Raw genomic sequence first — 12,628 nt, forward strand, 5'->3', positions numbered from 1 at the left:
AAAACACGAAGCTTTGATTCAGATAGCTTGGCAGGTTTCACATACTTTGATAGGTAGGCTACTTTGAAATATGTGGGGTGTGTTTTTCACTTACACATTTTATTTTTATCAAAAGACAGTTTGATTATTTTTATTTAAATCTTTACATGAACTGTTTTTGTGCAATACCACTGCCAGTGTAGCTTGAGAAAACAAAATGTGTCTGGAACGTTGACTGTAGTCCAAGCGTTGTCTACCTCTTAAAAAAGTAAGATTCTAGGAAATCCAATGTGAGTGCATTTTAATAGAGGACGTCAGTCTTCCTGACTGAATAATTTTAATATTAAACAGGTACTGTTTCTACCACTGGTGATTTGATGCACTCTTCGTGCAGTCTGTTCTTTTCTGGGAGGTTTAGTGAATTCTCAGCAGGGTGCTCTTGTACACGACTGTCGCCATTCAAAGCTGAAACAAAGCCATCTTGAGAAGGACCTTTCAAGTATGAGTGAAATTCCACTTGAGGGTGACTTGGCCTGTGCTCAGTGTATAAACTGTTACATGGAGCACTGCTATCACCTTCAGAAGATGAGCAGCAAACAATCACTGAGGGGTTTGCAGAAGGGTAATGAGGGCTGCTAAAAGTTTCTTCTGATTGCCGTGTGTAGTCAACAAACTGTTCCGAAGTCATGTTGTAAGGCACCAGAGAAAGACTACCGTTCTTGACAGCATCCCTTTCTGAATAAGTCTCACCGATCTGGTTAGCAGTGCCAGCAACATGGTTCTCTATTTGGTAATACAGATTTGAAGAGTTAGTATAGTATGAGGCATTTTTAGAGTGGTTTTCATGCACAGCAGTTCCATCAGAGTAGCAAAGGACAGAAGGAAGAGGCACCATATCAGCATGGGAGCCCATGCTTTCTACAAAATCATCTGCTTTTTCTTCCTCCTCATCGTCCTCCTCATCTTCCTCTTCCTCTTCCTCATCATCTGATTCACTAGGGGCTAAACTCTGTGTGCTAGAATCTGTAACTCCACTACAAAAGCTACTCCCATCTTCCTCTTCCTCCTCTTCCCCTGGGCAGTCCAAGTCCTCGGCTGACTGAGAATGCATAACCGCAGCCGGAGGTTCGGTTTCAATCTCAAAATTTTCTGCAATTGAATATTCAACCGGATGGGGTCCTGGACTCATAGAACTAGTGTGTGCACTTATCTCACTGTGGCAGCCATTTAATGCCGGAACTTGCTGCTCTCTATTTTTCTCCAATTCAAGTTTCATTATTGTGTGCAAAAAGTGAGTCCGTACACGGATAGGATTAAATTCAATTCTACCTGCTGTATTGCTACACCCTTCTTTAGTGCAACCGCATGGAAAAGACATACGATCCACCTTTTAAAAAAAAAGAATACAGATTAACAATATGTAGCATAAGCCTGGTGATATGACAGAACCTAGACAGCCTAGAGAAATACAATAGTGAAGTGGGATTCACCTTGAGACGTACTTGTAAGAATAGTCGAAGCTAACAATAATTCAGAGGGTTAGCCCTGGAATTTAGCACTACTGATGGGAACAGTAAGGGACCCATACGTGCACCAATGTTGCACAGTAGGAAAAATATGTTTCTGTTCCATAGGTGAAAGCATTACACATTGGAACAAAAAAAATAGGTAGTTTTTCTATTTATGGATCTGCTACAGCTTTACATCATGTTGTGCTCAAATCCAGGCAAAAGCACTACCAGAAAGAGTCTTAAAATTTGATAAAAATCATGGAAACTAGAAACCTATTGAAACAAAATGAATTCTATATAAAAACCTTTATAAAGATGCCAATGGGGACAACTGACCACAGAAAGTAGGAATAAAAACTCAAGAACATTTTAAAAGATATTCCAGTCAACTGTAGATGCAACATTGTAAGCTCAACAGACTGTGGGCACAACTTACATGTCTAATAATAGCCGTCTTAAATTTCTAAAAACGTGACTGAGTCCACAAGTTCAATTAGATAGCTTAAGGTCTATGATTTTCATCTACACTGTAATACCTAAACATCAGGTACGATGCAGAGGAGAACCATACAACACAATCTAGTACATCTTCCCCACAGGTGAAGATGAAAACAGGAACAGCAAAGGGAATATATTATTTAGAACAGCAGAGAAAGTTTAGCTTGGATTTCAGAAATGATGAAAAACGCATTCAGGAAGAAATCAACTCAGCTGCATAACAGCGACTCAGGAGAATTAGTGGAAACATCTTTTAGGGAACATTTTGGGACATTTACAGCTGTACATAGTGTCCTATGTACATGTCCTATGTAAATGTACAATACGAAATACCTTTCCAGTCTGCAGAGGAAAAACTACCTGCTCTATTAGCAGATATATTTTTTTATTGCCTACATGCAAATTTATCATGCATGCATTTTAAGTATCATGCATGTTAAATTAAGGACGGTACCCCAGAGTTTCATTTATTGTTTCTGAGTTTGGACTATAATTCACATTTGGACAGTATGTGAATTGTCTCTAAAATAAAAGGTAATATCCCTTCTGAAATCTGCAGGCTACTGATTCTTCTGTTGTCTGCATCTGCATATTTAGATAAAGCCCAAAGAGGAATATGAGGAGCAGAATATTTGTAGAACAACAACAACAACAAAACCCTAAACAATGTATGGGCCTAAGCCAATCATAACATAAATAAAGATGTTTAAGGAGATTGTTTATATTGCACACTAGATACTCTTAAATCTGGGCCTTAAAAAACTGGTTTGAGATCCACAAGTGTTATCGTATAATAATTAACTTAATTAATTTCCAGTAGTTCAAAACTTCAACAGCAAAATGTACACGCGTGTGCATGCGCACACACCCCTTCCCCTCCCCTTGATAGTTAAATAACGACAATAATATAGACATTTACCTGACATTTTATGCCTGCAAGACTGCAAGTGCAAGTTTCTGGATCACAGAACACACGGCAGTCACAGCCACAATCCTCCCTGGACAGGCGGATGGCTCGCAGCTCGTGTTTTTCTTCCACATCAATCTTCTTCACTCCAGAAGCTCGCAGCAATGCCCTTCGCTTTTTTGTCGGCAGGGGTTGTAGAAAGAAGTACTCATCTACTTCAGTGTTGTCTAGATCAATATCATCATCAGAAATGTCATCCAGTGTCAGCGTATTAGCTTCTTCAGATTCCACTGTACCATTCTTTGTCATCTGTTGCACAGAACAATTAAGAAAGTCCTTAAACTATACTCACACATATGTATATGTGTCATAGATGTAAATATGTGTAACGCATTACGGATGTGGAAAGCTGTATGTAAAAGTGCTGCGTGACTGCCGGTAAGTTCCAGAACATGATTACAGATGGGGTGAAAAGGCAGTTCTTTCACATTTAACATGTGAATTAAATACACGTTTAGTTTCATGTTTGTCATGAAGCTAATTTTTTTCCTAAATTTCTAATTTCTTATCCGTTCTTTATGTCCTTTACCATTTGTCATTGTTTGCCAGATCTCATGCCTTTCTAAAACTCTAGTCTTTTCTATATTGTTTCGTAAGATAATTTTTGAGCTCTTAATTGAGTCTAGTTCCCGTCTCTGGGCTCTTTGACATTCTTCAATACCCCTTTTGAGATAGTAATTATACTACCAGCACTGTTTCAGATTACGATGCATCACAGATTTGTAAAATGGTGTACTTTATGTGCTATTCGCTACCCTGTTCCTCTTTAGCCTGACAAGTTGTTTGATGTTTGTACAGCTGAGGTCACAAAGCAGTATATCCACTTAATCGTTTGGGCAGATGCCTGTATTTGCTTCTTGAGTTGACAATTTTAAGCCTGGAAGTCACTTAATTTTTGCCCCTTTCTACCTACATTACTTCATGTTTATTTGCAATGTATTTCATAGTGCCGATGCATATAGCTCTTCTGAAGTTCCTTCTAGTCCTCTTCGGTCCTGAAAATAACCCATTTAGCTTTGTGTTGTCATACGTTTTAGTACTTCACTAACCAGTCCAGATTATTCTTAGGTAGTTAACGAATGAATAAACTTAGAAAAAAAGGAAGTAAGTTGTTAACCTCTTGTGGAAGATCTTGAGAAAGGTTTTTAGAGGATTTGTGCTCCTTTCCTAGAGTTATGCATTTTTGAGCCTCTATAGATGCAAGTACCCTGGCACTATATTACCTATGTATAGCCTAGCTCTCAAACCTTTCAAAAATTGTTTCAGAATTAAATGGCCATGAGCATCAAGCACAAACATCCAGTGCCACTTTCATAAGATAGCACGCTTCTGTACCATACTCCTGTAACTCACCTCATATAGAAAGGGATGTATATATTCAAGGAGAAAAGGAGAAAAAAATTACTGCACTGAGGGAAGATTAATTTTCCCATCCATGGTAGAGCTCACTGGTTATATCTGCCAGGTAACACAACTACAGGGTTTATAAAAGTTCTTCTACAGATAAAATTGCTTAAGAATCAAAAGAATAGCAAATGTTAAAAAAAAGTTCAGAGAGATGATGACACTCACTACAAAAAATATATTTTCTCAATCTCAAATTACTCAGATTGAGCATCGTACTACATAGCAAACGTGAAGCAAGTGCAGTTATATGATTTACCTTGTCAAATAGTAAATCCTTTGCTTTGTGTATTGTTCTATGAAATAATTTTGCTTAAAATGGAAAAACAAACAAAAGATTTCCAATGTTCGCCCTGCTCTATGTAATGTTCTCAACTGATGAGGTTGCTGATTTACACTAGCTGAGCACCTGGTCTCACACTTTTGTAAATAAAACATGGTGCAACTATATGATAATTATACACCGGTGAAGTCTCAAGTCTCATTTGCATTAACAGTTTCATCATGGGCATCACCATGACCTCAGACAAATGGCCCCCAGTGAAAGCAATCTGAGTGTTTCTTACCTATGGAAAAATAGCCATTCAAATCCTTTCTCTGTTTTGCCTTATTTACTTGCATAAAACTTCAGCTTGGCCTGTTATCCCAAATAAATTTTTAGACACCAGTTTTACATACAGATAAAATACTGAAGTCGTAACTACCGCTGCCTGTTTCTTGTGCATTTCAATGTTTAGACATTTAACAATTATCATCGTAAAGGTAACTCCCCTTTTTTCTGCTACTAAATCCTGTCATCTCCACCTAGCTATGCTTCTTATGTGCAAGAAAGCAGTCCTGAATCTTACCCAATCCACCATTTCTGCTTTTATTATATTCCCAACTGTTTCGTTTTCCCATTTATATTAACAGTTTGTCCTTTCCACAATCTTTTGGAATGTAACTGTCTTTTATGGCATTATTGAATCACTCGACGGTGAACTCCTACTGACCGCTTACTCTTTTTTCGTAATTGCAGTTTTGTCTTTGTAACAACTGTGTAAGACAATCACAGAAAAAAACCTGATTATTCCTGACTTGTAAAGACAGGTGAAAAGCAATACTCTTTCCTTTGAAGGAGAAAAGTCTCAGTGTCATGACTGGTAGTCCTTACATATAGTGTACGTGTACACATCACGCTGCACAAAGAAAAATCCTCCTGAGATCAGTCATCATCCCTTCTTAGCAATTCAGCACCGTATTTAGTTCATGCAGAGGTGTTCTGCCACTTCCACAACTCCGCTTTAGAGGCATTATTGTTTCCTTCTCTTTTCAATGTATTCTCAATCTTTCTCCGTAATTGCAGCCTTTGGAGTTTAGTGCCTTCATTTTATTTCATGGTTCAGTTTATTTACCATGTCTGTTATCCCTGTAACATTCAATCCCTTTACGTGCATATACTTCCAGCTCTTTCTTCATCTTAAACGCAGGCATTTTCAAAATGTCCTCTCAAATTTCCTTCAGACTGTTTCCTTACTCTATTTTCTATTATTCATTCACTTTACAGTGGCTAGGAAAAGGGGGTAATAGCTCCTTAATCAGTTCTGCCTGGCCCTGAGGCAATGGAGAGATTATTTACACCAGGTATTTCAACGTATTAGTTCAGTAAGGTAGGAAAGACAACATTAGAAGTCATCCTTTTTCTGTATAATCTACGGCGAGAGACAGGTAAATCCAGAGAGTAATTAAATGCATCTTGAATTAGCTGTCTGAAGCTAGTGGGAGGGAATTCTCCACTGTACATGCAACTCAGCCTGAATGTTCAAATCCAGAATGGCATCCTTGATTTTTTTTTGTATTTGTCATTTTTTGTGAGCTAGGTACAACTAAGTACAGTGTATTTATGTTTCTTTGCTTTCTTTTTCTTTTATATAATAGGAGAATGACCTACCTAAGAATTCTGATTTCTCTAGTTTTAAATACACAAGGCTCAAACCACTCCTTAAGCAGATCACCGTTATTTAACTGCCTATCAGAATTTAAGTTTGAAACTGGGGAAGGGGAAGAATTCTAATCCCTGCTTCTGTATTCATTTTAGTAATTTATTCAATTACTATTTAATAAAGTTTCAGGGCTCTTACCCACGAGGTGAATGCTGTAACTGCTCAGCTTACAAAGGCACCTATAGAACCATACCAAACTTGTCATGTATTTCTCCTCCTCCTCCTGCAAATCTTAACTGCTTTGCTACAAAGCGGCAGAGCACTAAGGAATGGACTCCAGTCACGTGCTGAACACTGTATGCATCCAGCAGGCTGTAAATTCAAATGCCTGGGCATCAAGTGGGATTAGACAGCAGTTTGCCATTTCAAAGCACCTTAGCTCCCAACTCCTGTGCTGGATGACTTCCTTGTTGTCTCCTCTGATTTTTTTTCTCAATTTTGTCACACAAAGAACAAATGAATTAATAAAATGAGAGATCTGAACATTTCTCAAACAAGTAATTGGGTAACTACAGAGGGAGGAAGATTATCAAGAACCATCAAATACATTTTCCAATACAGAACTTCAGGGGAACAATAAGTTCTCTATTGTCATAATATTACTCATCTGAATTAAACTTGATATGCAGATGGGTAAAATTTCTCTCATAAAGCTAAAGGTTAATGTCATAACAACAGAACAAGGCAAGGGCCAATGAATATGTGAAGGCTTTGGGTGAAATTCACTTCAACTCTGTAAAACGTGAAAAATTTAGGTTAGACACCTTTGCCCGCCCTAGCTGGAAATGATTCCTTACAATTTCCCACAAAGGAAAACAACTGTGTCCACAGACCCAGGAGCCTTAACATCACTAGGGTCACGCTAATCATTTTAATAGGTCTTAATTTCAGGAGACATTATGAGTAAGCAAGGACTCTTCCAGCTCATTTACTGTGCTTACTCATAATGTTTTCTCAAATGACAACGCATTAAAGTAAAGCCTACCTTGTACCCTTCATCTTGACAAGATGGCTTTTATGTCCAGATTGCCATTAGAATTTTCACACTCTGCTGCTAACAAGTGTTTATGCCACTGTCAGCAGTGTTTACACCAAAGCGCTGGTGCTAAATGGCTAAAGTGACTTGAAGATGAGTTTAAAATCTTCATCTGCGTTTAATTAAGAGAAGTTTCTTATTTGGCTCTTCACTTTCAGTAAGTAAAATAATAAACAGTACCTAATATTGTGGAGACTTAATTCCAACATATTCCTGTATTTCTATTTTTTTTAACAAATTCTACAAGACAGAATGCTTTCTACCTACAGACTTGCATATTTGAATCCAATGCAAAAAATTAAAAAAACAGGGAAACCGAAATGAAAAACCACACCGAAAATGTTACTTTCTGTTTGCATAGTGGTTTTCAAACAGAAAAATCTTTTTGAGCAAACTTTGCCCTACTTCATTTTCTCATTTTCTTCATTTTTCTGCACAGATGTACAGTAATTTAGATGAAAATCCTGATTAGCACATTTTCATTAAAGATTATAATCACTGACATTGTCACCTTAGAAGTCTACAGCGTTTCCTTTTTGTGTTCATTTAGAAACCGTGTGAATGACCAAGCAGCTCTTCCATCCCTATAATGGGAAATCAGCAAGGCCCAGTTGTCTTAAGCAAATAAAACATTCTCACTGCTTTACAGTGACTCATCACTATAATTCAGTGAATCCTGGATTTGCTTTTGGGAGAGAAAGTGTGTGGGGTTTTTTTTTATTTTTTTTACCCCAGTGTATAATCAGGGATGCAACTAAACTGAGCCTAATGGACTAGTTCAAAAAGGAAGTTTTCTGTTCCCTATGTTTTTATATATGCTCTAGAGTGAAGAGAAATATTTTACTCTAGTAAAAGATTTAACACTAGTAAATGTTACCATTTTTAAGCCACTCTCAGGATTCTGAAGACCTAACCACAATTTCTTAATATTCGAATTGAAACTTTGGAGTCAGCTTACTAGTCTCAGAACGTAGTAGTCAACTATTCCCACATCAACTGCTGAGGATCAATGAAGAAAGAATCCCACCACTGCTGAATTAAGTGCAGGGGAAAGGACTTTTCTATTTGGTAAAAGGAAACAATTAAAATGAGGACAGAGGGAGGAATGCAAATCAGGCTTTCATTATTCACTGAATACTTATGAAGAGATTTTGCAGGAACTTAATAGTCACAGTCAAGATTATCATCCGCTCAAACAAGTGACTGGGAAGATGGAAGAACACATAGTATTTGGAAGAGGAGCAGAAAGTAGAGCATGTCCCAAAAAAAGAGTGGACTGGAGTGAAGTAAGCTAATGAAGAAAGGAGATCCATCCCAGCCAAGAGGAGAATTATGAAAGCACAAAGAGCCAAGCTCTACTCCATACAGATGAAGGCTGAAAGGCCTCATCCAATCTTTAGAAGTAAATAGGATCTGTGATTTTTCTTGATTTACTTTCTAGCTGTAAAAAGAAAAGAAAAAGTGAAATATTTGCATGCCTTACTATTCTCTACTCCACTGGGGATTCCTCTCTTTGAGCTGATTCCTGGAAGTCAGCCAAGGGATCTACACAGAGTCATTGGTTACACTGACACAGCTCAATTCACACTTGATGCTCGGAAGATCCTGTGATGCGAGATGTTTAGAGGTATAATCTCTATCTAGCAACAAACCTTTGGTTTCAAACCTGTCCAAATATCCACCTTTAATTTGCCTTTGCCCTGAGTGGTTTTAGGTTTGTTTGTTTTCATTGTGACAGTTCAAATTTTATGAACTATTTAAGAATCTATTTAGCTATTCAAATAAAAAACGATTAGGAGACTGAAAAAAGTAATTACGGTAATAAGGGTCATATACACTTCTTCAGGAGTTCAGACATAGAACTCATGAACGTAGTTCATTCTATGGAAAAAATGCTGAAAGGCATTTCTTAAAACTTGAAGGGTGACAGTTTGCTCTGGACAACTGCAGTAGTATCTGAAACAGAGATACAATATCACGAAAGAAGGTGCTATGGAGCACTGCAGTTCGGTTGCAATTCTAAATATTGTTCACTTTTAATTACAGGATTCATCCGAAAAGGAGCCCAAAATACATATAACACAAGCCATTATACAGGAAGTTTTTCAGCCACTATAAAAATGTAACAAAACCAGAAGTTTTGCCACCAGTTTTAAAGAGGCAGAAGGGATACTTCCAAGAACACAATCCCCTTCTCTGTTCTCCTCTACTCATGTACACAGTTTCTTTCCTCTCCTACGCTATATTTAAAAAGACACCTTCAAAACTGTAGCCAAGATTTGTTCTGGCTAGCTAAACTGATACAGCCAGTTAGTTTGTCTGACACATTTCTTCTTTAACAGACATCCTTTGGCGATATATTAAAGACATACGACCGTAGAAATTGGTACACTGAAAAAACAAAACATTTTTAGTATTACTGTTTCTTACTTTTTGCCAAATTTGCTCAAGTTGGCCAAGAAAATACGCTGTTTCACTTTCTGTACTTAGGATGTTACCATTCCCTTGTCTAATAGGACACTGTGCAAGGGCTTAGAAGACTCATTCTCTTCCTGGCACTTCCAGACTTCTGCTGGACACCCTGTTCAAGGCTAACTTCCACCACCCTCTGCCTTTGTTTTCCTCTCTGTAGAAAACAGAGAGTAAACAACAACCTCCCTGTAAAAGCACTTTGAGGTACACATCAGTAAGAGCTACAGCAGCACTTAGTAATATCGAACAAAAATATGTCTTCAGTAAAATAAATAAATAAAAAAGCGCCATTGTTTCAATTGAAAATGGAATGATAGAAAGGAAATGGTTTTGTTTAAAACACACACATGGAGCCCATATAGCCCTGACACTGCTTATTTAAATAAATAAGGCAGGAATCAAAGTCTTGAATAATTTTTACCTTTAATTTTAGAGAATTGAGTTTTTCTTCCCTTAGATGCTCTCTTAACATCTCTCGGTGAAGCCTCTCCTGTTCCATCGCAAACTCTCCAAGTGTGTATTGGCGCACACTGTTGTGGCGAGTCGACATTCCCAGCGTGCTTCCCCCTTGGCTGGGAACACTGGTGAAGCCTTGCCTTCTCGTGAAGTAATACACAGTAACACAGTTAAAATGGACATTTTTTGTTCTCTTCCGCTTCTCTCTCTTCAGGATTGAAGAAGCTAGAACAGATGCAGATTACAATATGAATGATAACCTGCAGTCATATAGCAAATTCGTCACTTGTGCAGTTCCATTTACCTTAACGATACCTACGTACACACTGAAGTTCAGAGGTGTGCAGTCTAAATGAGGAGATAACATTAGAAATATTTACCGTAAATGCAAACCTAGAAGCCATTACAAACCGCTATAATCATGAACACTATTGTCTACTTTAGAAGAGAAATTCTTGGCCAGGGCAGTTGTATTTTCCCATAGCATTATAAAAATGTTTTATCCTTTTACCAAGGAAGCAAATAAACTGCAGCAAAAGGAACTTCTTTCAACAGTGTCACCTCAAAGACAGTGATCCACTGACTTACTCCTCTTCAAAACCCTGCAAACAAAACAACGTTGTGTACAACAGCGGTGAGGAGAACAGCAGACCCATGTCTCTCTCAGGTCTATATACACCGTTACTATTCTGTCAGCAAGGTTTAGCTGTAGAGATCTATAACTACATCTTTAAAGCATCGGACCACATCGGCAGAAAAGATTCCTATCTCTTACAATCTAAAATGTGAGAAATTAAGTGCTAGAAAAACTATAAAGGCAGTATGTTTAGAGTTTCAGACTGTCTCAGAAATTCATATCATCATCATCATCACAGAATAATATAGAAATAATGCTGATTAACAATCAGAACCACTTCCTTTTTCTTTACCTTCATCCTTCTTTCTGCTGCCATTCACTGAATACATGCACGTGTGTGTATATATATAATAATGTGTAGAATTTTGACAAAAAATTAAACCTAGTCTTTCCTAATTCTGTTCTGATTCCCCTCACACTCGTGCTCAGTTTTTCTTACACACATATGCAGTATCACATGAAATGGATTTGTTTAAAAACAAATACCAAATTTTAACTGTTAAATATTGGTCTTTTTTCTACAGACATTTAGTAACTCCTTCCAACAATACTGATCAATTGTTTCTCACTGGTAACAGTGGTGAGCCTTTAGCGAAAAAAAAAAAGAGACACAAATGTTGGAGAAAGATACGAGACACTCCTTGATTTTTAAGATGAACAGCCTGATTTATTGCGAAATGGCAATAGGATGTTGAGAATGTAGACAATAAGTCACTGCTTTGCAGTTTACAGGCAACAATTGGGCAAGTGTGAATGAGACCCCTAACTGCCAGAATTCAGGCAGTAAAATGATTTAAAAGGGGCCTGACCACTCTTGAAAGACTTAGAACCATTCTATAAAAGCAGAAAGAGCAACATGATGTACACTGCTAATCTAAAATTGCACCATCTCTAGAGATTGGAAGCACTTGGCCTTCAGCCTCGGTTTCGTAACAGGTCTGGTTTATTGTCACAGTTAAAACAGTTCATTCTCTAATACTATTATGTAGTGAAATGTTAATCACCACAAATGTAAAAACCCCAAACTTTTACATGAAGTAATTCAGTTCAAAAAATAGCATGATCTACCTAACTATATGAAAAACAAGTGTATTAGAAAATACAGTTCTGTAACCAAATTACAGACAGAATGCCCTACTGACATAATCATAAAACTATTTGGGGCTCAGTAAAACACTGAAATAGTACTATTTTTCCTAAATACCGGTAAGCAGCTAAAAGTACAGTTTGTTATATAAATAACATGCACTTCTTCAGATATACTGCAGGGATGTTAGATTATAAATATAAAACAGATAAATAAGCTCAGGTCCTACATTCACTTACATGCTCTCAGTGAAGGGTATTCCAAAAAAGCTGTAGGATATACAGAGGAATCAAAAGACACATTCTGTTACATTAGGCATATTTAAACTTACATCCAAGTCTAAGCAAATCTCCTATCATCTGAGCCTGTCAAAAATATTTATAGGAAGCTTTTAGAGGGGGAGGAGGGTTATCTTATTAGAAGACACTAGTTGACAGGGGTTGTCCTGGTTTAATTTTAATTTTCTTCCTAGTAGCTGGTACAGTGCTGTGGTTTGGATTTAGTATGAGAACAATGTTGATAACACACCGATGTTTTAGTTGTTGCTAAGTAGTGCTGACACTAGTCAAGGACTTTTCAGCTTCTCATGCCCTGCCAGC

General features: G+C 37.5%; 1 protein-coding gene across 1 annotated transcript in view; it reads right to left on the reverse strand.

Annotated features, from left to right (window-relative positions):
* Positions 1–322: 322 nt before the first annotated feature.
* Positions 323–12,628, reverse strand: part of CSRNP3 (cysteine and serine rich nuclear protein 3) — a 26,525-nt gene continuing 14,219 nt past the window's right edge. The window contains exons 2-4 of the mRNA XM_009274895.2: positions 10,271–10,530; positions 2,908–3,204; positions 323–1,366 (exon numbers count right to left, since the gene is read on the reverse strand). Of these exons, the coding sequence (XP_009273170.1) occupies positions 323–1,366; positions 2,908–3,204; positions 10,271–10,530 (1,601 nt within the window). The remainder of the gene's footprint in view (positions 1,367–2,907; positions 3,205–10,270; positions 10,531–12,628) is intronic.

This window comes from Aptenodytes forsteri, unplaced genomic scaffold, assembly GCF_000699145.1.
Source record: "Aptenodytes forsteri isolate BGI_AS27 unplaced genomic scaffold, ASM69914v1 Scaffold255, whole genome shotgun sequence".
NCBI classification, from domain to species: Eukaryota; Metazoa; Chordata; class Aves; order Sphenisciformes; family Spheniscidae; genus Aptenodytes; species Aptenodytes forsteri.